The sequence below is a fragment of the Narcine bancroftii genome, chromosome 5 (genome assembly GCF_036971445.1).
Source record: "Narcine bancroftii isolate sNarBan1 chromosome 5, sNarBan1.hap1, whole genome shotgun sequence".
NCBI lineage: Eukaryota > Metazoa > Chordata > Chondrichthyes > Torpediniformes > Narcinidae > Narcine > Narcine bancroftii.
Genome location: NC_091473.1, coordinates 225,584,566 through 225,610,389, shown reverse-complemented (window position 1 = coordinate 225,610,389; position 25,824 = coordinate 225,584,566). Strand labels below are relative to the sequence as shown.

The 25,824-nt window shown below is 43.0% G+C and overlaps 1 protein-coding gene across 3 annotated transcripts in view; it reads right to left on the bottom strand.

The window, feature by feature from the left end:
• Positions 1-18,163, bottom strand: part of bcas2 (BCAS2 pre-mRNA processing factor) — a 30,389-nt gene extending 12,226 nt beyond the window's left edge. Inside the window, exons 1-4 of one of the 3 annotated variants that reach the window (XM_069941503.1) lie at positions 18,024-18,163; positions 13,602-13,694; positions 8,422-8,492; positions 5,205-5,366 (exon numbers count right to left, since the gene is read on the bottom strand). In XM_069941503.1, coding sequence (XP_069797604.1) covers positions 5,205-5,366; positions 8,422-8,492; positions 13,602-13,694; positions 18,024-18,116 — 419 coding nt within the window. In that variant the 5' untranslated portion in view covers positions 18,117-18,163. The remainder of the gene's footprint in view (positions 1-5,204; positions 5,367-8,421; positions 8,493-13,601; positions 13,695-18,023) is intronic. The other 2 variants (XM_069941500.1, XM_069941502.1) reach the window with 2 other exon arrangements.
• Between the last annotated feature and the right edge of the window lie 7,661 nt (positions 18,164-25,824).

Below are 25,824 nucleotides of genomic sequence, written 5' to 3'. Positions count from 1 at the left end.
TAATAACAAAGGGAGAAGGGAAGGAATGAAACTTAAGTCTTTGTAAAGTAATTGTTTGGTTACCAACTAGTTGATTATGATATAGATTTTTTTCTCGTTATTGACTTAATGCTCTGTCACCTTGGTGCAAACTCCCATAATCTTTCCTTGGCATTTGTTTGAGACTACAAAAATGAGTTTATGACATCTGAATATCCTCTCCATCACCAAGTTCCACTTTCACATTACTCCTCAACCCTGCCTCTATTCATCTGTACATAAACCCTCATCCATGTCACAATTAGTCTCAACTATTTCTACATTTTATTACATTCTAAAACTCCAATAGTCTGCTATATGACTATTCCAAATTCCCAATATCTCAACACCTAGCTCACCAGACAATAATTGCTATGCTTCCTTTCGCCTCACTAGGCACGAGTTTCCACATTTCCTTCCCACTCACCAGGGCTCGCTTGCTTCCTTTACCGGATAAAATTACTAGAATCACCAGGAAATTTCTTGCACTATTAAATATCCAAGTGGGTTATAGGAATAAGAATCAATAGTTGAAAAAAATCTGCTAGTCCAACCACACCTGAACCCATATTGTCAGAGCTTTGCTGTACTTTGACTTGACTTCAAAATTTCTGGAGCTCCTACACCACTCTCTCAATCATCTTCCCTCTGCTCACTAACTGATCATGACTAATACTCTCAATGCCTTTGAAATTGCTTCATGTAGTCTTAATTAATCACCCAAACAATGAAGTGTTTATGAAAACTCCTTAGAAATTAAGTCGTTTATACTCTAACTATTTTGTCTTATTAATTCTGGCTTTTCTTCGCTCTTCAGTGGATGATCATGCCTGCCTGTATTTGCTTTATCCTTAAAGTTTGCATTTTCTTCCCCAAACATCTTGGCTTCTTTTGCCTGGAACAAACTTTGAAACGAACATTTGATCAATGGTAATATATGCCTTTGTGGCTTAAATATCTAATTTTGGAAACCCAAGAGATTCAATGTAGGAATTGTATTATGTTCAGCTATAATCCATGTTATAGTAACAAGAGGAAGAGTCCATCTAGTTTACACAATGGGTACCTTGGGAATATGAAACGTCTGAAAATTAGTGCCTTTAGAAATGGAATGAGATTTGATTTCAGATTAAAATCTGGGATCCCTTGTCAATGAATTCATATCTCCAAAATCTAATTGAAATAGCACAACTAAATGTTTTAAATAACATTTAAAAAAATAATTCTTAAAGGTGCAAATATTAGTAATCACAAGAAAAAGACTAAAGTGATTTAAAAAATATTGTATATACTCAGGCAATAGTCGACCCCATGTAAGAGTCAACTCCCTATTAGGCCCAAAAAAAACGCACATTTTCAGTAAAACCATGCCAAAGTCCACACGAATATTTTTGGTCACGACCGCCTGCCCATCCAAGCTCTTGATGCCCTGACCGCGAACCTTCGCCTGGCTGCCCAAACACTAGAGCTGCCGATGTCCCGACCACAGAATTTCTCCTCGGCTCCAGCTGCACACCCATCTGACTTACCACCTGGTCGGTCCTGACCATCCAAACTCAAGACGCCTTCAACAACACAGGTACTTACCGCAGTCAAAAGTAGTAGCCCCCCCACAAATTTGACAAAAAAAATTAGCCCTCAAAACTGTACTATTACACAAGTATTTAGGGTACTTTAGATTCTTATGTGAATTTTATCCCCTCAAAAGTATGACCCATATAAAAGTTAACACCCCCCCAAATTTGACCCCCAAAAAACTCTACTATTACACGAGCATATACAGCAAAGTTTTTTTAAGATATTTTTCACTTTTCAAATGATTCATTAAAAAGTTCATTATTTAATACATTGAGTAGAATTTACATAGTCAATATAAAGAGATTATCCGTACAAGATTTAGCACAGACATTCAATATTACACTTAGCAGGTTAGAAAACACTCATGGAGAGAAAAGAGTACATTGCAGGACAGCGTCTTGAAATGAGAACTAGTAGTAGCTGAAGGATAAACAGATGCTGCATTGCAGAGAAACCAAGGGCAGGGAAAACAAAGGGAAAAATTTGTGACAAGGTAGAAAGCCAGCGTGTTGAAAAGGAAAAGGAAAAGGGAATCATTGGACAGGAAAAAAATGCAAAATAGGTACAAGTGCAGAATAGATCCCAATTTATGTAATATGAAAGGAATCTGTAACAAAATTAACTGTGCTTATTATCCATAATTGCCAAGCTCAATTATTGAGTCTACAACAATTGAGTCAGTTCCTCGAACTTGCATTCTTTGTTGAAACAATGCAAGAGAAACATAAGACGAATTAGAACAGAAGTGAAGGGAAGAATTAAAGCTTGCCTATAGATTGAAAGGACTGCCATGTTCTGCAAAGTGGTCATGTGATCAGTGTTTGGCTCCATTGTAGAACAAACCACGTCAGAAATAGTGTAGTGTACCCTGAATTCAAAGCAGTACATCATTGGAGACACACAATAGACCGGAGATGTCGGAATCTGGGGCAACAATCTGCTTAAGGAACTCAATGAATCAACCAATATAGTTAGTCTTGTGGTTGGCACAATGCTATTACAGCGCCAGTGGCCAGGGTTCGAATCTGGCATCATCTGCAAGGAGTTGGTACACTCTCTCCGTATCTGCGTGGGTTTTCCTCCCGTGCTCCAGTTTTTCTCCCCCGCTCCAAAGACGTGCAAGGTAAATAGGATAATGGGTGTATTTGGGCAAGTGTGGGCTCATGGGCTGGAAGGGCCTGTTACCATGCTGCAATTTTAAAAATGTAAAAGAATAGTCAATGTTTTGGGATGGACCTTTTCATCAAAACCTTGAGGAGTACATTGGCCATTTTTCTCCTGTAGTGCTGTTTGACCTGTCCAGTTCTCCAGCAGATTGCTGCTCTAATAAATTGCTCCATTTGGTGAAACAAGTGTTTTTGAAAGTTGGAAAGGAATAAAAAGACAAATATTGCATTTTCTTCTACACAAAGTACTGGAGGAACTCAGCAGAGCAGACAGCATCCAACATTTTGCACCAAAACTCTTCATCCTTTAAGTCTGAATAATTATGTACACCCCCTATAGTAGGCTGGTTCAAGTGGTTAGACACAGGGTGGCCTAGCAAACTGGATACAAAGAAAAATGGCTTGATGGCAGGAGGCAGAGGGTGGTTGTGGATGATTGCTTTTCCAGATTAGATTCCTGCAACCAGTGCTGTCCACATGGATCAATGCCAAGTCAAATGTATTAATGATTTAAGTGAGAATGAAGTTGGCAAGATTAGTACTTTTGAAGATGAAACTAAATTTAGTGATTATAGAAGGCAGTGAAGCCAGCTGTCCAACGGGACAACAGGCTATTGATTAAGTGAGAAAGTAGAAAATGGAATGGCAGATGGAATAGAACTCTCACAGTAAAAAGTGATACTTTTTCAAAAGTTAAACCAGGGCAGGATAAAGACTGGGTTGATATAGTTTCATCAAAATTTCCCTCCAAAAATACAACAAGGATGCTATTCTTTCCCCCCCAGAGGTCAACAGTGAATGGCAGGCCCATGGTTAAACTGAGACGTAGGGGTACGTACATAGTTCCCTGAAAGTAGGAATACATGCAGAAAGGGTGTTGAAAAAGACACATTATCATGGAACTGAATAAAAGTATTAGGAGGTCATGTCACAGTTGTACAAACATTGGCTAGACCCTACAGAAGTACTGTGCATACTTCGGGTCGGCACACGAGAGGAAGGATGTGGATAAGCTGCCGAGGGTGCAAAAAACATAAACAAAGATTTTTCTTGGTTTGGAGGACATTATAAGGAGAGGTTTTAGGCTGGGACTGTTTTCCCTAGAGCTGAAGTACCTGAGGTGTGAGCTTAGAGAAATTTGTAAAATTATATAGGACAAAGATGGGGAATATAGTCATAACTTTTTCCCATGGTACGAGAAGTTAAAAGTTCAAGGTGAGAAGGGAAAGAAATTTTTCCATCAAGAGTGATGGGCAGTAAAGGTCATAGAAGCAGGTAACGTTACATTTGAAAGTATTTGGACAGGTACGTGAACAGGAAAGGGTTGGAGAGATACATGTCAGATGCTGGCAAATGGGATTAGTTTAGATGGAAATTTTGGTCAGCGTGGACAAGTTGGACCAAGATCCTGGTTCTGTATAATTCTATGACCTTTGATGCACCTGACTTCCTTCCTCCATTAAAATCACCAATTTATTGTCCCCAAAATTGCCCTCCAATATTTCATAAAACATGCTGTTTTCCAGGCAAAGGGGTCTTCTACAAGGGGGAACATACTAGCTTGATCCTGTACAAAACTTTGATCATTCTTGACCTTAAAAAGGATGTGATCCTGCCACTGAATGTAATGATACTGCTGCTATCCATTCAACAAAGGCTTACTCATTATGCACAGGGATTCAAATCCTTATCTTTCCAAGGGAGGAATTTTAACAACTGAGAGAACAAAACCCTACCTTGCACTCAAATCACCATCAATGGGAATACAAGGGAGTTTTGGAAGCCCAACCAACTAGCTTCATCTCTGCACCACAAAATGAAAAATAAGAGTGTTGGCTGATAACTGCAGAGATTTCAGTTGCTATCACAGCTCCTCAGATCAAAGAGAAGCTTGCTGTGTAAACAACGAGACCTGAATAAAATTCAAGCTTGGGCTTATATACATCAAGTAACATTTACATCTCAAAACACCAGGCAAATTCCATCATTAAAAAAGAATATCAACACTCCCAATGAAATTTAATAGACCAAATCAAGCCAACGTTCGGGATCTTCAAGGTTTACAGTATAATCCCTGACCAGCATCAAGTTTAAAAAGTTTTTGATCACTATATTGAGACAATTTGGTTGTGGGAATGACATTATCACCTGTCAGATAACTTCCCAACACTGTAGGAATGCAAGGATAGAACTGTTCGGAATCCTTAGAAGGACAAATGGAATTGAATACTTGCAAACCAGTGTCCTTTGAAAAATAAAGCTCATATGGTAATAGGATGTTTATCATACATTTATACTGTTATTTAGAAAGACCATGTGAATGGAATTAAGGATACAATTTTTAAAGGGCCATAATAGGCAAGACTGCCCAAGTAGTTCTCTTCTGTGCTACATGATTCTATGTAATGTATTACTCTATTCCAGTCCAACATATGTACGTACTCATTATAAACTTTCCATGCATTTGACCCATGCTGCGACATTAGGTCCAGATTCTCAATTCTCACTGCCTGGTGTTCAAGTTGAGCCATGGAGTTGTTCACAGATTCCTGCCATGCAGTGATATCATTCTTCTGTCCCGAAGATGGAGCAGGCAGTTCATACCTGTAAAAAACAAAAAAGAATTGACAGATAACAAAAGATGGGTCACTGATTTCAATTAATTGGAAATCAGCAAAAAGTGAGAAGAAAATATTTTAATCAGAGAAGCAAAAGGATTTGGAATAGACAGACCGGTGATTGAAAAGGATTTGGAATAGACAGACCGGTGATTGAAAAGGATTTGGAATAGACAGACCGGTGATTGAAAAGGATTTGGAATAAACAGACCGGTGATTGAAAGGGATTTGGATTACACAGACCGGTGATTGAAAGGGATTTGGATTACACAGACCGGTGATTGAAAGGGATTTGGATTACACAGACCGGTGATTGAAAAGGATTTGGATTACACAGACCGGTGATTGAAAAGGATTTGGATTACACACACCGGTGATTGAAAAGGATTTGGATTACACACAGCGGTGATTGAAAAGGATTTGGATTACACAGACCGGTGATTGAAAAGGATTTGGAATAGACAGACCGGTGATTGAAGAGGATTTGGAATACACAGACCGATGATTGAAAAGGATTTGGAATAGACAGACCGGTGATTGATAAGGATTTGGAATAGACAGACCGGTGATTGATAAGGATTTGGAATAGACAGACCGGTGATTGATAAGGATTTGGAATAGACAGACCGTTGATTGATAAGGATTTGGAATAGACAGACCGGTGATTGATAAGAATTTGTAATACACAGACCAATGATTGAAAAGGATTTGTATTACATAGACTGGGTGATTGAAAAGGATTTGGATTACATAGACCGGTGATTGATAAAGATTTAGAATAGACAGATCGGTGATTGAAAAGGATTTGGAATATACAGACCATTGATTGATTGAAAAGGATTTGGAATACACAGACCGGCGATTGAAAAGGATTTGGAATACATAGATCGATGATTGAAAAGGATTTGGATTACATAGACCGGTGATTGATAAGGATTTGGAATAGACAGACCGGTGATTGATAAGGATTTGGAATAGACAGACCGGTGATTGATAAGGATTTGGAATAGACAGACCGGTGATTGAAAAGGATTTGGAATATACAGACCATTGATTGATTGAAAAGGATTTGGAATACACAGACCGGTGATTGAAAAGGATTTGGAATACATAGATCGATGATTGAAAAGGATTTGGATTACATAGACCGGTGATTGATAAGGATTTGGAATAGACAGACCGGTGATTGAAAAGGATTTGGAATACACAGAACGGAGATTGAAAAGGATTTGGAATACACAGACCGGTGATTGAAAAGGATTTGGAATAGACAGACCGGTGATTGAAAAGGATTTGGAATACACAGAACGGTGATTGAAAAGGATTTGGATTACATAGACCAGTGATTGATAAGGATTTGGAATAGACAGACCGGTGATTGAAAAGGATTTGTAATACACAGTCCAGTGATTGAAAAGGATTTGGAATATACAGACCGATGATTGATAAGGATTTGGATTACATAGACCGGTGATTGATAAGGATTTGGAATAGACAGACCGGTAATTGATAAGGATTTGGAATACACATACTGGTGTTTGAAAAGGATTTGGATTACATAGACCAGTGATTGATAAGGATTTGGAATAGACAGACCGGTGATTGAAAAGGATTTGGAATAGACAGACTGGTGATTGAAAAGGATTTGGAATAGACAGACCGGTGATTGAAAAGGATTTGGAATAGACAGACCGGTGATTGAAAAGGATTTGGAATAGACAGACCGGTGATTGAAAGGGATTTGGATTACACAGACCGGTGATTGAAAGGGATTTGGATTACACAGACCGGTGATTGAAAAGGATTTGGAATAGACAGACCGGTGATTGAAGAGGATTTGGAATACACAGACCGATGATTGATAAGGATTTGGAATAGACAGACCGGTGATTGATAAGGATTTGGAATAGACAGACCGGTGATTGATAAGGATTTGGAATAGACAGACCGGTGATTGATAAGGATTTGGAATAGACAGACCGGTGATTGATAAGGATTTGGAATAGACAGACCGGTGATTGATAAGAATTTGTAATACACAGACCAGTGATTGAAAAGGATTTGTATTACATAGACTGGGTGATTGAAAAGGATTTGGATTACATAGACCGGTGATTGATAAAGATTTAGAATAGACAGATCGGTGATTGAAAAGGATTTGGAATACACAGACCAGTGATTGAAAAGGATTTGGATTACACTGACTGGTTATTGAAAAGGATTTGGATTACAGACCGGTGATTGAAAGGGATTTGGATTACACAGACCGGTGATTGAAAAGGATTTGGATTACACAGACCGGTGATTGAAAAGGATTTGGATTACACAGACCTGTGATTGAAAAGGATTTGGAATAGACAGACCGGTGATCGAAGAGGATTTGGAATACACAGACCGATGATTGAAAAGGATTTGGAATAGACAGACCGGTGATTGATAAGGATTTGGAATAGACAGACCGGTGATTGATAAGGATTTGGAATAGACAGACCGGTGATTGATAAGGATTTGGAATAGACAGACCGGTGATTGATAAGAATTTGTAATACACAGACCAGTGATTGAAAAGGATTTGTATTACATAGACTGGGTGATTGAAAAGGATTTGGAATACACAGACCAGTGATTGAAAAGGATTTGGATTACACAGACTGGTTATCGAAAAGGATTTGGATTACACAGACCAGTGATTGAAAAGTAACTTTAGAAAACAAAATTGGATAAGATAGGGCTTTTCAAAAGAACTGAAAAATGGGATTCATTGGCACAGGCGCGAGAGGCCAAAATGGTTTCAAATTTGTGCTACAAATTTTATTTGCTTATCCATTCAATCATTCTCACTTTTGCTATCATAGTGTGGTGCAGGTTTCACAGATTTTTCCAACCATAATTCAATTCCAAGTGAATGAACTTGTTCAAACCATTTTCAAATATCAAATTCTTGATGTTACAAAACATGCTTTATACAAGATGCTCGTTTAACACGTATTGCTCACACACCTTCCCATTTCACATGCACTCACCAAACCTCGTGAACTCACCTTTTCATACTGAGCAGTTCCATTGGCTGGCGAGCAGCAAGTCGCTCAAATTCATTCCTCATAATCTCAGTCTAGAAAGGAAGTTCAATAAGACACCTTTATATTTTAATATGTGCAGAAACATTTAAACTGCTATATTTTCCCGTAGTGTGATATCAATCATGACTATATTTGCAGATTTAACAAGTTACAGACTGCTCTGTTACCATTCTACACCATGCTCTTATTTCACATCTTTTACAGTAACTAAACCAGTGAAATATCAATGCAGGTCTTCATGAATTTGATTGTTATACGCAGCCTTATTTTTCAGATTTGGGATAGCGGGCAAACTACTGACAAGATCCACCCAGTGCACCTTTCTTGAAACATTATAAAAACATCGGCGGCCCCGATACGGGCAGGAGCAAGGGGGAGACGGCGGCCCCGGCCTCGGTCGAGTGAGGCAGGCGGAGGCCCCGGTCCGGGCAGGGAGTGGGAGGCGGCGGCCCCAGTCCGGGCACAGGGAGAGCAGCAGCGGCCCCGGCCCCGGTACGGGCGAAGGGTAGACGGCGGCGGCCCCGATACGGGCAGGAGCAAGGGGGAGACGGCGACCCCGGCCTCGGCCGAGTGAGGCAGGCGGAGGCCCCGGTCCGGACAGGGAGTGGGAGGCGGCGGCCCCAGTCCGGGCACAGGGAGAGCAGCAGCGGCCCCGGCCCCGGTCCGGGCGAAGGGTAGACGGCGGCGGCCCCGATCCGGGCAGGAGCAAGGGGGAGACGGCGGCCCTGGCCTCGGTCGAGTGGGGCAGGCGAAGGCCCCGATCCTGGCAGAGAGTGGGAGGTGGCGGCCCCAATCCAGGCACAGGGTGAACTGCGGCGGCCTCGGCCCCGGTCCGGGCAGTATGGACCCACCTAGGAGGGGAGGCAGGCCCCTCCAGCCCGGGTAAGAAACCTGCATAGGAGAAGGCCACTCCGATATAAAACCTACGACCCAAGGACCTCGCTGCCACGTCCCAGCTTCCTTGGCCACGGCACACGAACCATGGGTGTAAAGGGTGGGGCCAGTACTGCGCGCACTGCACTCCACCTAAAAGCTCCTTTGCGCAGGCCCGAGGACAGGTCCACGTCCTCCCCCTCAAAAGATGCTCACAAATTCAAGCTAGCATGCTGGAACATCAGAACCATGCTAGACAAGGCTGACAGCCACCGACCTGAACGTCGGTCTGCCCTCATTGCACATGAACTCCTCAGACTTGACATCGACATAGCCGCTCTCAGTGAAGTCCGCCTGGCAGATGTAGGCAGCCTCCAAGAACGCGGCGCGGGCTACACACTCTACTGGTCTGGCAAGCCTTCGGATGAACGACGCCTATCTGGTGTAGGCTTCATGGTCAAGAGCTTCATTGCCTCCAAACTCGAAAACCTTCCGACAGGCCTCTCGGACCGAATCATGTCCATGCGACTCCCCCTTAAAAACAAGCGTCACATCACCCTCATCAGTGTCTATGCTCCAACCCTCCAGGCGGAACCAGCAGAAAAGAACAAGTTCTACACCGACCTGCGCAACCTCATCCAACGTACCCCTACAGCCGACAAGGTTGTCATCCAGGGCGACTTCAACGCTCGTGTCGGCAAAGACTCAGAAACCTGGCCAGGAATCCTGGGCAAGCATGGCGTCGGCAAGTGCAACGACAATGGGCGCCTCCTGTTGGAGCTCTGCGCAGAACAGCGACTTGTCATTACAAACACCCTTTTTCAGCAGAGGGACAGCCTTAAGACCACCTGGATGCATCCCCGATCCAAACACTGGCACCTCCTGGACTACATCCTGGTGCGAGAAAGTGACAAACAAGATGTGCTCCACACCAGGGTCATGCCTAGCGCGGAATGCCACACTGACCACCGGCTGGTTCGCTGCAAGCTCAACCTTCACTTCAAGCCAAAGCCCAGGAACAATAAAGCCCCCAGAAAGAGGTTCAATGTTGGAAACCTGCAGTCAGACGAAGCGAGAGGAAACTTCCAGACAAACCTCAAAGCAAAGCTCGACGTTGCAACCCGCCTCACGGACCCGTCCCCTGAAACCCTCTGGGATCAGTTGAAGACTACCATACTGCAATCCACTGAAGAGGTACTGGGCTTCTCCTCCAGGAAAAACAAGGACTGGTTTGACGAAAACAGCCAGGAAATCCAGGAGCTGCTGGCAAAGAAGCGAGCTGCCCACCAGGCTCACCTTACAAAGCCGTCCTGTCCAGAGAAGAAACAAGCCTTCCGTCGCGCATGCAGCCATCTTCAGCGCAAACTCCGGGAGATCCAAAATGAGTGGTGGACTAGCCTCGCCAAACGAACCCAGCTCAGCGCGGACATTGGCGACTTCAGGGGTTTCTACGAGGCTCTAAAGGCTGTGTACGGCCCCTCACCCCAAGTCCAAAGCCCGCTGCGCAGCTCAGACGGCAAAGTCCTCCTCAGCGACAAGATCTCCATCCTCAACCGATGGTCAGAACACTTCCAATCTCTTTTCAGTGCCAACCGCTCAGTCCAAGATTCCGCCCTGCTCCAGCTCCCTCAACAGCCCCTAAGGCTAGAGCTGGATGAGGTTCCCACCCTGGATGAGACATATAAGGCAATCGAACAACTGAAAAGTGGCAAAGCAGCAGGTATGGATGGAATCCCCCCAGAAGTCTGGAAGGCTGGCGGCAAAACTCTGCATGCCAAACTGCATGAGTTTTTCAAGCTTTGTTGGGACCAAGGTAAACTGCCTCAGGATCTTCGTGATGCCACCATCATCACCCTGTACAAAAACAAAGGCGAGAAATCAGACTGCTCAAACTACAGGGGAATCACGTTGCTCTCCATTGCAGGCAAAATCTTCGCTTGGATTCTACTAAATAGAATAATACCTAGTGTCGCCGAGAATATTCTCCCAGAATCACAGTGCAGCTTTCGCGCAAACAGAGGAACCACTGACATGGTCTTTGCCCTCAGACAGCTCCAAGAAAAGTGCAGAGAACAAAACAAAGGACTCTACATCACCTTTGTTGACCTCACCAAAGCCTTCGACACCATGAGCAGGAAAGGGCTTTGGCAAATACTAGAGCGCATCGGATGTCCCCCAAAGTTCCTCAACATGATTATCCAACTGCACGAAAACCAACAAGGTCGGGTCAGATACAGCAATGAGCTCTCTGAACCCTTCTCCATTAACAATGGCGTGAAGCAAGGCTGTGTTCTCGCACCAACCCTCTTTTCAATCTTCTTCAGCATGATGCTGAACCAAGCCATGAAAGACCCCAACAATGAAGACGCTGTTTACATCCGGTACCGCATGGATGGCAGTCTCTTCAATCTGAGGCGCCTGCAAGCTCACACCAAGACACAAGAGAAACTTGTCCGTGAACTACTCTTTGCAGATGATGCCGCTTTAGTTGCCCATTCAGAGCCAGCTCTTCAGCGCTTGACGTCCTGCTTTGCGGAAACTGCCAAAATGTTTGGCCTGGAAGTCAGCCTGAAGAAAACTGAGGTCCTCCATCAGCCAGCTCCCCACCATGACTACCATCCCCCCCCACATCTCCATCGGGCACACAAAACTCAAAACGGTCAACCAGTTTACCTATCTCGGCTGCACCATTTCATCAGATGCAAGGATCGACAATGAGATAGACAACAGACTCGCCAAGGCAAATAGCGCCTTTGGAAGACTACACAAAAGAGTCTGGAAAAACAACCAACTGAAAAACCTCACAAAGATAAGCGTATACAGAGCCGTTGTCATACCCACACTCCTGTTCGGCTCCGAATCATGGGTCCTCTACCGGCACCACCTACGGCTCCTAGAACGCTTCCACCAGCGTTGTCTCCGCTCCATCCTCAACATCCATTGGAGCGCTTACACCCCTAACGTCGAAGTACTCGAGATGGCAGAGGTCGACAGCATCGAGTCCACGCTGCTGAAGATCCCAGCTGCGCTGGATGGGTCACGTCTCCAGAATGGAGGATCATCGCCTTCCCAAGATCGTGTTATATGGCGAGCTCTCCACTGGCCACCGTGACAGAGGTGCACCAAAGAAAAGGTACAAGGACTGCCTAAAGAAATCTCTTGGTGCCTGCCACATTGACCACCGCCAGTGGGCTGATAACGCCTCAAACCGTGCATCTTGGCGCCTCACAGTTTGGCGGGCAGCAACCTCCTTTGAAGAAGACCGCAGAGCCCACCTCACTGACAAAAGGCAAAGGAGGAAAAACCCAACCCCAACCAACCAATTTTCCCTTGCAACCGCTGCAATCGTGTCTGCCTGTCCCGCATCGGACTTGTCAGCCACAAACGAGCCTGCAGCTGACGTGGACTTTTTACCCCCTCCATAAATCTTCGTCCGCGAAGCCAAGCCAAAGATAAAAACATCGAATTAGTGCTATGGAGAAAGACGGACTTGAATACCTCTTTAAAAGACTTAGTAACCTACAACTGTGCACAAGTTACATTTCTTTCCACTAGTTACCACTGGAGTGCAGCGATTTCAGTAAGGAAGGCCTGTGGAAACTTTTCAGAATTGTGTATTTTTAAAATTTATTTTAAATTTTAGACATACAGCATGTTAACAGGCTATTTCAACCAACGATTAATCTACAACCCCCAGTACATTTTAAACATTGGAAAGAAACAGAACACCCGGAGGAAACTCACTCAGACACAAGGAGAACATACAAACTCCTGACAACACCATGGGACTTGAACTCCAGCCCCGATCACTGGCTCTGTAATAACGTGCTAATTGCTACGTTAATTACGCTAACCCCTAATCTTCTCTCACCATAAACAACAACTAGAAAGTTTTAGTCTGTCAACCCAACCACCATGTCCCTTGAATCACACCTTATTTTTAAAAATATACCGGTAGTTAAATGTTTGGATGCTCCAAACTGCATCTATATTACCTAAAAGGCCCCCAAGATCAATGCTGATTTAAGCAGGGCAATATTTAACAGCTTTAATCCAAGAAATGCTTGCAATAATTTATTGCAAAACTCGCACCCCATCCGAAAGAAATGTTGAAAGATTTCACTTTTACACCTGCATCCTTATTTTTCTCTACACATCTGCACGACATTGTTCTTGAATATACACTTACTCTGGATATTTTCAGATATTGAACAGAGCAATGTAGAATCAGATTCCAGATTGAGAGAAAAAAAAGATTGCATGCTCACTTCAAAAGCTGAATAGTCAGGTGTTGGCAAATAACTCAGGTAATTCTTTGTGGGTCGGTAACGTCTGGTCTCTTCTTCTACTAAAGCAGCTGCCTGAAGTCAAGAATAACAAAATGAGATTTTGATTATTATTGATTTTTCCTAATAATTCTTACAGGAATACAAAAGAATAATTATATAGTAGCTGAGTGGTAATCACACAAAATCAAACTGGAAGCCAAATGTGTGCAGCTCAAAACACTAATTCACTCTGTGCATTAGAGTTATACAGGTTAGAAAGATGACACATTCCTTGTGCCAAGATAAGTCAACTTTAGGAGATAGCATACCAACCATACTTCTCTACTTTTGAATTGGGAATAACCAGCTAAAGCCCATCAGATGAAATAGGATTTTTTAAAGTATACTAATGAATGAGATTTAGAATAGGCTGAACTGAGAACTCAAAATCCATCTTGAAATAGGGTCATGCAGCAGTCTCTCTCTCCCAAACAATGGATGATTTCTCTCTATTTGTCAATCCACGTGGGCCCTCATAGGACGACAGACTAGCAGCAAAAGATTTCTCAGTTCTTGAGCCTGGACACTGTTCAAACATGTGGGTCCATTAACAACTACTTGTGAAACTCTCACAAGCACTTCCCATCGTCTCTGCAAAGCCAACTGCAGACATGAAGTCTACCCTTGCATAGCTCTTGCATGTGTAAGGTAAAAACATCATGAGATGGGACCGGAGAAGGAGTCACCCAGTACTAAGGAGTAACAGAATGCAGATGTGCCCTTGTCCACTCAAGATAAGCTTTGCACTAACAAGAATGATGTGCAGCAGACTAACAGAGAAGGGTAGCAACAGTTTATTCATTGGACAATGTCATGGTATGATAATTTACTAAGTACGTATCCTGAGGTATTAAAAAAAAACACCACTTGCTGATAACGGCAGAATGCGCCTTCTCCAACTAACACTGTTAGTTGCAAGTGTTACAATCCGGCAATAAAGAACAAAGAACCTTGATTTCGACTCAGTCTGATGTTTGACTCACTCATTCATGAACAAAGCAGACCTAACACATGGCAAATGAGATGTTTGACTTGCCCCTTTCAAAGTGCAGCACCTGGGTAGTCCTGGGATCCAGGTGCAATTACTGGGGCTTTTCAAATTACAGGGCAGTCTACCCATTAAATTGCTAACCTGGAAATTTAAGGAGGAATCCCAGTTAACCCCATTTTACGTGGCAGTTTGAAAAGGCCTTTGTGAAATGTGACCTGATAATGATAAAAGTGACCTCACAATCTTACTCTTTTAAAATATATTTTATCATAATTTTATTAACTTATTCCATAACAATACTTTAAATATAAATGAAAATATTTTAAAAAGAAAAAGAATTTGCAGCGGTCATCTACTGCATCTTTTTTTTAATCTACACTGAAGAGACTGGACACACACTGGGAGATTACTTCATTCAGCAGCATATTTGCTGGGGCTGCTGGTCCCCTTGTCCTTACCTACTACCCCACCAGCCTCTACATCTAAGACATTATCCTCCGGAATTTCCGGCACTCACATGATCCCACTACCAGACACATCTTCCCCTCTCATCCCCTCTTTGCCTTGCGTAGGGACTGCTCCCTTCGTGACCCCCCTCCCCCTTGTGCACTCATCTGTCCCTACCATTCGACCCATGGCACATTCCCCTGTGGTCACAGGAGGTGCCACACGTGCCCATACTTCCTCCCTCGCCAGTCTGGGGCCCCAAACAAGTCTTTCAAGTAAAGCAACAGTTCACTTGTGTGTCCACTGTTCTGATTAACTGCATCCAGTCCTCTCTTCTCTGCATTGGAGAAACTGGGTGCAGACTGGGAGACAGCTTCACTGAGCACCTTCATTCAGTCCTCACCAGTGACAGGGACCTCCCAGCGGCCAACCATTTCAGTTCTGCATCCTGCTGGTGGCATTAACACTGACTTCCCCAGTTTTTGGTAACTTCTCTCCTTTCGCCCTTCCTTCCCTCCGTCTTCTTTCCCTCTGGGACAATGGTTATCACCTTTTAGTTCAGACACCTGCTAATATTTTTACCATACCTTGATGAAGGGCTCAAGCCTGAAATGGCAGTTATGTATCTTTATCTTTGCTATATACTGTTTGACCTGCTGAGTTTCTCCAGTATTGTGGTTTTACTTCAACCACAGTGTCTGCACACATTCGTGTTTTACATCTCCCTTCAGTAACACATTTCAATTTCCCGCCCCATTCCTGCAGGTACTCCCAAAAACCAAATGGCAATACCATCGTCTTCTCTGGTTCCCGTTAGCTCCTCCTCCATCTCTCTTTTCCTATACCTATGTCTCCTTTCATGCAGCTCCCCACCTCTTTTCTCTCTCTCCTCCTCTCTTCCCCCCTCCTCCAACTCTACATTCAATCAATTCTAATCTTTTCCCTCCTGTTCTACTAGCCTCGTCCATCTATAACCTCTTGCTCGTCCCCATGCCCCTTTTTCCTTCCTCCCTCCATCTTTATTTATTCAGGCACCTGCTTGCCTTTTGCTCATACCATCACAAAGGGCTTAGGCCTAAAATGTTGGTTATACACCTTTGCCTCCCATGGCCCCGCTGAGTTTCTCCAGCACTTGTATTTATTAATCACATGAGCACAAAATATTACCGCATTAAGTCAGAATGGAACTCATCTGAATTTTGTTTTGGATATTTACAAAACAGTGTCCAGATTATTATAAAATAGCAACATTTGAAAATTTCTTTTGGAATCAAGTATTTTGCTTTTTAATCTCTATGTGTTCATTCATTGTTTAAAATTTATTATTAAATTTCAAAACACTAGAAATTTTATTAACGTGCAGATGGTATTACCTTGGTTCTGGATGAAAGGAATGCAATTTGAACATTTTCCAATTCACCCTGCCAATTCACTCAATGCCAATTGGAAAGCGAGGGTAGAGAAAGATTGAAGCAGGAGCGCCTTGCTTGACCAAGCTGCACTGGGATTAGGTGTTCAGTAGACTCAGTGGTCAGGTCTATGCCTTGCATGCCACCATAACACAAGAACTTGAGAAAATAGTGTGGGTAGACCAACTGGCCTGTCAAACCTGCCCCACATTTCTTCATTCTTCATTGTGCAATGAAATACTTTTATTTGAGATTGAAATGTTACAGTAATCTCGCTGTAACAGCGGACAATAAATTGCTCTTTGCAATTTCTGTATTTCTCCATCAAAAAAGTTGAATCTGGATGGGTGGCTGGTTTATTAATGTATTTAAAATGAAGGTAGATACATTTGTGAAAGGCTATGGGGATCTGGCATGAATGAGTTAAGGCCGAGAATAGATCAGCAATAATCATATTGAAATGATTTCAGATTCAAATCAGATTTCAAATTTATTGTCAGAGTATACATGACATCATGCAATCTTGAGATTTTTTTGGGCAAGGCAGAATGATCACTCATTGGTAGTGCAAATAAAACTGTTCAGTATACACATGTAAACAAAAGAATGTAAACAAACTGCAATACAAAGAGGAAAAAAATCAATAAAGTACAAAAGTAAGAGTCCTGATTGAGTTTTGTGATTGAGGAATCTGATGGTGAAGGGTTAGCAACTGTTCCTGAACATCATTCATTCATTCCAGATCCCCATAGCCTTTAATCTTTTGACCTTTCAAAAATGTATCTGCCTCCACTTTAAATATAATAAACCAAGTTCAAAAACCTGCTGGGGCATTAAAAAAATGCAATGATTCACCACCCATCCAGAAAAAAAAACTCTCTTCAGTATCTCAGTTTTGCACGACTGGCCCTATTTGCTGGGCAAGCAGGGGAGACAACGTCAATCACGGAGTAATCTTAGAACAGGGACAAATTTCTGCAGGCAGTCAAATTTGATGATTGCAGACAAGAGAAGCAGTACAAAGAAGATCTGGATCAAAAGCATAAACTACAATTTCCATTATTTATAGCTGTATGGCATTTATCTTAAAAAGAACTCAAAACTACACAATAATATTATCATGGGAAAAGGGGATCATTGGGCAGACTGATCTCAGGGATGGTGGGGTGGATATACCCAGCTCAACTCTTTCGATGGAGAACTACAGAGATTGCTCTGAGCAATTTAGTGTCCCCTGTTACAGTGAGATGACGGTAACATCTCGATCTCAAACAAAAGCATTTCATTGCACAATGAAGATTTTCCTCATTTACCAAAAAACTCGACGTCAAGAATTCCCCACTGGGTTGTAATTCAATCAGAGGGAAGTTCAAGACCACAATGAATTATTTTCTGCAGGTCCTTTCCTCTGGCCCGGGCCCACAGCTCCATTTCCCAAGTGACTTCCTTTGGCGAACCCTACCCCGCTCTCCATGAGCTTGCTTTCACCCATCAGTTTCCTGCCTCGGCACTCACCGCCTCTCGAACACCCGGCGCGTCGTAACCTTGATCAAAATACGGCAGCGCATCCACCACCACATCGCCGGCAACAGCCAGAGGACCCGCCATCTTAATCCTCAGTCAACCCAAAGCGCCTGCGCCGATTCCCGCTTCGTTCAACCCAACGCGCCTGCGCCGATTCCCCGCCTTCGTTCAACCCAACGCGCCTGCGCCGATTCCCCGCCTTCGTTCAACCCAACGCGCCTGCGCCGATTCCCCGCCTTCGTTCAACCCAACGCGCCTGCGTGCGCCGTTCTCGCTTCGTCCACGGAGCAGGGCTCGAGAGCGCAGGCGAGGGTGCTGCGGTCTGAAAGCCGCCCGAAGGGAAGGGGCGGAGTTATTGCCGTGCGCATGCGTGAGTGCCCTGGCGTTCAGAGGCGAGGTGACGATGCCTCCATGTGTCAGTCACGTTTGCGAGCCCCAGGGAGCGAGGAGAGGTTGACCGACGATTCCAACCCGCCCTCCAGTGAGTGAAGCGTAATCAGCAATGATTTAGCCAAAAGTTGCACATCATTGGCACCAAAGAGAGAGGTGACAGTGTAACGTGATGAGTATGTTACTGAGGAGTTTTGATGGAGATGGGCTAAACTTGCAATAGCAAGAGTGCTGGCTCCAGGTATCCTTCACAGTCAGTGGAACATCCCACTTAAAATACTGTACCCCTGACCCTCAGGAGCGCAATTGGAGGTCCTGCCACCAGTGCATACTGAGAAGCAAGAACCTGTGTAAAATTCCCTGTCTACTGTCTGTTCAAGGAATGTTTGTCATGCTGATGTCAAGTAAATTCCAATGGACTGAGATGGACAACCTATGAATGTACAAATTTTATGAATAAAGCATATTTCTAGAAACAAAAATCCAGAACCCCCCCCCCCTCCCCAATTCAGGGGTAGGTGCACTGCTGGGTGAGGAAACAAAATAACCAGTAAGGGTTCTGACTTTATTGAAGTTGGAGAACGACAACTCCACAATCACACTCAGCACTCTTGCTCCTGAAGGATCGGTACTTAGTCCCCGACTAACTCCATCTACAACTCATGGCTGTGTGGCTAAATAGCATTCCAAATCCATTGCCAAATTTGACAATGACACCACAGTATGGTATCCTGTCAAAATGGCGCTTATATCCACAGTGATGAAGTGTTTTGAGAGGTTGGCAGTGAAACATATCAGCTCCTATCTGAGCAGTGACATGGATCCCGCCTACCCCAGCAACAGGTTAACATCTCACTGGCTCTACACAATACCCTGAAACACCTACCTGGACAGCAAAGATGCATACATCAGGATCTCTTTATCGACTATAGTTCAGCATTCAATGCCATAATCCCCTCAAAACTGATCAGCCAACTTCAAGACCTGGGCCTCAATACCTCGCTGTGTAATTGGATCCTGGATTTCCTCACCTCAAGACCCCAATCAATGAGGATTGGTAAGAATATCTCCATAGGTCCAGAGCACCACAGCTCCCTGCTTTACTCACTTTACACCTATGGCTGCGGCTCGGTACGACAACAACACCATCTACAAATTTGTTGATTTTATCACGGCAGTAGGTTGTATGAAAAAGGGCAATGAGTCAGCAGACAGGAGATTGAAAACTTGGCTGAATGGTGACCTAACAACACCCGAGCACTCAATATTATCAAAACCAAGGAGATGATTGTAGACTTTAGGAAGGGAAAACCAGACGTGTATGATCCAGTGATCATTGCAGGATCAGAGGTGAAAAGGGTGAGCAAATATAAATTCCTGGGAGTCACTATCTTGGAGGACCTTTCCTGGACCCAACATACTAATCTCATCGTGAAGAAAGTACTTCCTCAGGAGTTTGCAGAGATTCGATATGACATCAGAAACCTTGGCAAGGCTCTACAGATTTGTAGTGGAAAGTGTGGTGACCACCTGCATCATAGCCTTGCATGGAGGAATCGATATCTCTGAATGGAAAGCCCTGCAAAAGGTAGTGAACACAACCCAGTACATCACAGATAAAACTCTCCCCACCAACAAGAAAATCTAACTTGAGCTGCTGTCAGAGAGCAATCATCAAGAATCCACATCGAGGACATGCTCGTTTCTCTCTGCTGCCATCTGGAAAGAGGTATGGGTCACAAGACTTGGAACAGTTGCTTTTCCTCCACCACCAGAGTCCTAAACAACAAATTCAATCAGAAACTCATTAAAGGACTCTTACTTTGCAAATTATTTACTGCTGAGTATTTTTCTGTATGACACAGTCAGCTTATTAACATTTATTTCTTTATTTACATTTTTGTCTTTTCTATACATATCTTTTGCTTGAGTACAGAGTAGTTAATGATAGGTAGAAATTTTTCCTCGTCCATAGAAAAAAGAATCTCAAGATTATACATGACAATAAATTCAAACTTTAAACAGTGGTGGGCTAACAAGATGGAATACAGAAAAGAGATTAAAGGTCTAGTGGCATGGTGCCAAGATAACCTCTTTCTCAACTTCAATAGGATGAAGATTGTTGACTTTCAGAAAGGGGGTAGAGCCCACATCCATAGAACCACAGAACATTACAGGACAGAAAACAGGCCCTTCAGTCCTTCTAGTCTGTGCAAACTATTGATCTACCTTGTCCCACTGACCTGCACCCAGATCATATCCATTCATAACCCTTCCATCCATGTACTTGTCCAAATTTGTATCTGTTCCCCTCACTGTTGAATCCCCTATCACTACAGCTCACCTTTTCTCCTCCTTCCCTTCCTTAGCCACAGGGCCAGACTCTGTGACAGAGACCTGACCTCTATGGTTTGTGCTTGATAGGTCAGTCCCCCACCCCCCCCCACCCTATCTAAAATGATGTACATGTTATTGAGGGGGACAGGCACGTGAGAACCCTGTACTGACTTTCCCTCTCCTAACTGTCACCCAGCTACCTTCTTCTTGCCTCCGATTCTATCATCGCCTCAGCCTCCTGATTGATCCGGTGTTTGTCCAACTCCAGTTCCAATTCCCTATCACAGTTTGTAAGGAGTTACAGTTGGATGCACTTCTCACAGATGCAACGGTCAGGGATAGTGCTGGCTTCCCTGACCATCCACATTCTGGAAGAGGAGTATGTCCCTGCCAGTCCCACTGTGTATGAAAGTGAACAAAAAAAGTGAGAAAATCCTCTTCTTACCTGTGCCTTCTTTAAACTTAAATTTAGACATACAGCATGGTAACAGGCTATTTTGGCCCTTGAGTTAGTGCTGACCAATTTACACCCTATTAGCCTACACACCCGGCGGGAGGAAACCAGAGCCCCTGGAGAAAAACCCAGGCAGACACAGGAAGAACGTACAAACTCCTTACAGGCAGCACGGGATTCAAACCCTGGTCTAGTCCCGATCGCTGGTGTTGCACTAACTGCTACGCCAACCCTGCCACCATGGTGGCTGAACCCTTTTGTTCCTTGACAAGGGTTGTCCTTACCTTGCCTCAAATCTTGCACCACCACCTCAGCCTCAGAGTCCACACTCATAGTGCTGAAGTCGAAAGAGTAGGTAGCTTTACGTATTTAGGGACAAACATCTCCAGTGAATTGACCTGGCACATGACAGTCAAAAAAGTACACCAATCCCATACTTTCTGACAACACTTTCTGTTTTGCATATCTCCCTGGTTTCTTAACATCTTCCACAGTTGCACCACTGAAAGTATGCAAATCTTTGTCTGCCTTATGTTAGACTAAGGGAAATTTCTCATAACAATACATTTAATGTTTTATTGCATAACAATAAAAGAATCTTGAATTTAATGCAGATTAATCGAAGCAGATGTCAAAGGAAATTATTACATTCCATTATTTATAAATTACAAATAATAAAATAATAAGAGGAAGAGATGAGGCACTGAAGAGGTTTTTCAGTTGACCTGCTGCTGGTCCAGTGCAGAGACACGACTCAGTACACAAAGCATGTATGTCATGTCTCCTTTCTTTTTCTAAATTCAAATTCACAATGTGGGATTCAATTGAATGCCTCATTTGCACAGCTACCTCCAGTGAAGGGCATTACCTAGACCCAGAGAATTTTTTTTATAGATATTTGAACTATATGACATTATGCACCTACTGGAATAAGAATGTTGGGCCCTGCTGATTCAGGGCACATTTTTCAGTGTCAATTTGACCGTCAGTTTATATTGGATTGCTTCAAATTGATCCCAGAAGAGACATGCCAAATGCACTTCAAGATGCATGTCAGATTCTGCCAACTTTCAGATTCTCTGGTGTCTCTAATTAGCTGCATTGAGTCAGAGTACATGGTCTTCTCTGCAGCTGAGAGCAAGAACAAGCCCATGTTATTAGCAAGCTTTCTGGTGGATGAAGCACAAGGGAAAGGGTTCAGACTATTTGCTCACAGGAATTTTTTGTTTAGCGTGCTTCATCTTTTCATTCTGCTTACTCCATGTAAAGTTGTTTGGAGAGCGTATGAGCATGGCATGGCTTGATCTAAATCAGGACTCCCCAAACTTATTAGACCATGGAATCCCGGCACTGGATAGGGGTGGCGCTGGATTGGGGAGGAGGGAGGGCTACCGAAGGTGCAAAGAACACATACTTCTTTCCTCTATGTTCAGTCCATTCTCCAGTTTGCTCTCAAAGGCTAAAGCCAAATACAACATGGTGGCCACCAAGGCCTGCTCTCATGATAGGTTGGCCACCCCTGCCATGGGCACCTTTTTCCATTGATCTGCCCCTGCTTTCCACTGCAAAAGTTCAATCAACCCCCTGGCATTTATCGACCCCTTTGATAGTCCCATTGACACCCAGGGGTTGATATTGACCACTTTGAAGACCCCTGATTTAAATTCTAATCTTTCAAAGAAAAAAAATGTTTGGCCAACTCCACATAGTGTGTTCTACCTACTTTTGTTTTAGATACACTTTCAGGTTTGATTCCTATAAATGTGGTGGTAATCATATTAAATGACGTACATGAGGACATTTCATACCTGGAGGGTGCAGAGTAAATGGCGAGGTCAACGACACAGAACAAGTTGGCTGGAGATGAGAACAAAGAAAGCAATGTTGAAACAGAAATGATATTGGCAGAGGGCTCAGGTGCAATATATCAGTTAATCTTTGCTTTGTATAAATACTGCATGACCTGCTGAGTTTCTCCAGCATTTTTCTGTTTTGCGCTACAATCACAGCATCTACAGAATTTCCTGTTTTACCTTTGCACCTTTTCTGACAATAAACCATGGCTTGATTGTTTCATCTCCATATAATTACTAATGCTGTACCAACTTTAATGCCTGAACCTAACAAAAACTTACAAGTACCTTGTCCAATCGCATACCTTGAACGGAGCATCCCTTTGACATAAAGGCAAAAATTATCTGTGCAACCTGACTTAATAAAACCTGACTCTTTTAGCCCTGGTGATTATTTTGATGGAAATGTACAGCTATTTTTCAGTTAAAACATATCCTTCCTGATTTGCTGTACTGAAAAACAAACATGTACTGCAGATAACAAGGGACTTGCTTTGCATTTGAATATTGGTATAAGTTTTGGGGCTAGGACAGTGACTCCATTGAATTGTCCTGCCTTTCTGCTGTTATTGAAAGGCGCCACTGTCACAAATTTACAGCAGGCTCCAGTGATGAGGCAGCAATCTGTCAATCAAACCTCCTCCCAAGTGAATACACTCCTTTGATGAACTGAAAATGAGGGGTTTTCAATGCAGTTCACTGAAACATAACAGCAGTAGGTTGACACTCAGCAAAGATCTTAGGCCACCTCTGGATTTTAGATGCTTCTTAGAATTATCAACTGTGCAAGCATTGAGTCTGCAGCACCTGTTGTGAATGCAAAGGGAAAGGGATGTTTTGTCTAATGTCTGTCGCAATGCTTTGTATCGCTCTGGGTGTCCAAATGATGTGGGCACCCTACTGGTTGCAACTGTCTTACCTTGCTATGCCAAGAATGCCATGGGACACATATAATGGTCAGGAGGAGATTACGGTGAGGAGAGGATGCCTACAGTGGTTATGGGAGCAGTGGAGACAGCGAGATTGGAGGAGGTGGCATGATCCTCTGCCTCTTGCTGTCTCCAAAGCAACTTTCTTTTCTTTCCTTTTTTTTTGCAAGATGGTGACTCTGCTGGGCTTTGAATGGCATGCAAAAGAAAGATTTTTACTATCTCAGAACATGTGACAATAAAGCACCATTATAATTGTGCATGCAGACAGCTGTGGGGCAAAGATGATGTTTACATACATTTATCTAGTTTTGAAAACCTGATTCTTTTATTTGGGAGATCATTGGTGTTTCTTAATATTTCCCACAAAGGTTCACGTAAGTGCTTACTGAACAATTTCATTTTGGTGAAGTAATGTCATTTCATTACCATTGATATTCACATAGATTGTGGTCAAGGTTAATTCATTAACTGATATTGCCAGGAGTGCTGTCAACCCTGGTGCAATTTATATACCCTTGTTAGTTTGACCCTCATCATTTAAATAGGCCCAAAGAACAAAACACCTCTGAAGCTACAGCTTGGGCAGAAGAGAAGGGAAATCAAACATATTAGGTAGTGATCACCATGCAGTTTAGAATGTTGTAGGTTGTAGACTAGATGATGACATTCAGTTCGCTCAGCTGAAATCCACACTGAGCATTGCTGAGAAACAAATGAAGTTCTGCATAACAAATGAAACTAGAGAACAAGTGAATGGGTCGATCTGATGAAGAGTTTTGGATTGAAATGTATAATCATTCTTTTTTTTTACCCCCACTGATGCTGCTTGAGGTCCTCCAGCAGATTATGTTTGGCTTTAGATTCCAGCGATTGCAGCCTCCCAAGTGCTTAAACATTTGCAGTGGATTCTTCAGTGGACTTCCTGACTCCGGTTTGACTGATTTCTGGAGATCTTCCTTCTGTCGCCACTCTTTCCTTCCACCATGTTCAATATTTTTCAAAACTAAAATGGTAAGGTTCAAAATGCGCAGTTTATATTGACCCTCCGATGATTGTTCCCTGTTGCACGAGCCAGTGTCCATGGAGTGCAATTTTTAATTCCTGGAGTCTTCTGGACAATCCTGGCAATAATAGGAATGTAGACAACCCAACTGCTCTGTAAGGTAAACTGGGTTAATACTCCAGTGACAATCGACTGGACAATCAGTTAAAAGTATGGTATGAAATTATATATAATTTTTTTTTTAAATTTAAGTAAAAGTATTTGCAGCACATTAGAAGCCAACTCCTGCCATTAAAACCTACATTTTGAAGGGTCGGAGGAAACCAGAGCAACTGGAGGAAACCCACGCAGACATGGGGAGAATGGACAAACTCCTTACAGACAGCACAGGATTCAAACCTGGGTTGCTGGTGTTGTAACAGTGTTGCACAAACCACTAGTTTGGCCTTTGGCTGTGGTTTTCTTTTACATTTTTTCATTACTGTTAATTCTAAAATATTTTCAGTAAAAAGGTAATGATAGGGCTTACTTAATTTTTTTTTTACAAGCTTGTTTATATTCTTTTTTTAGCCAATAACACTTATGTGCTCACCTCTTGCTGGAAAACTTTGGAGTTTATTGATGAAAAAAAAATGCTTTAACGCTAATTACTCAATACCTTTGTATCTGCACATTTTCTTCACGTGTCATCAATGCTACATCATCCATGCTGAATAAAAGGATTTGGTGCCATCTCAGCACTGATCAATGTACAGAACAAGATCTCATTGAACTGCAGAGGAATAGACAATTTGGCTGTTAAAGACAGTATCAGATCTGAGTA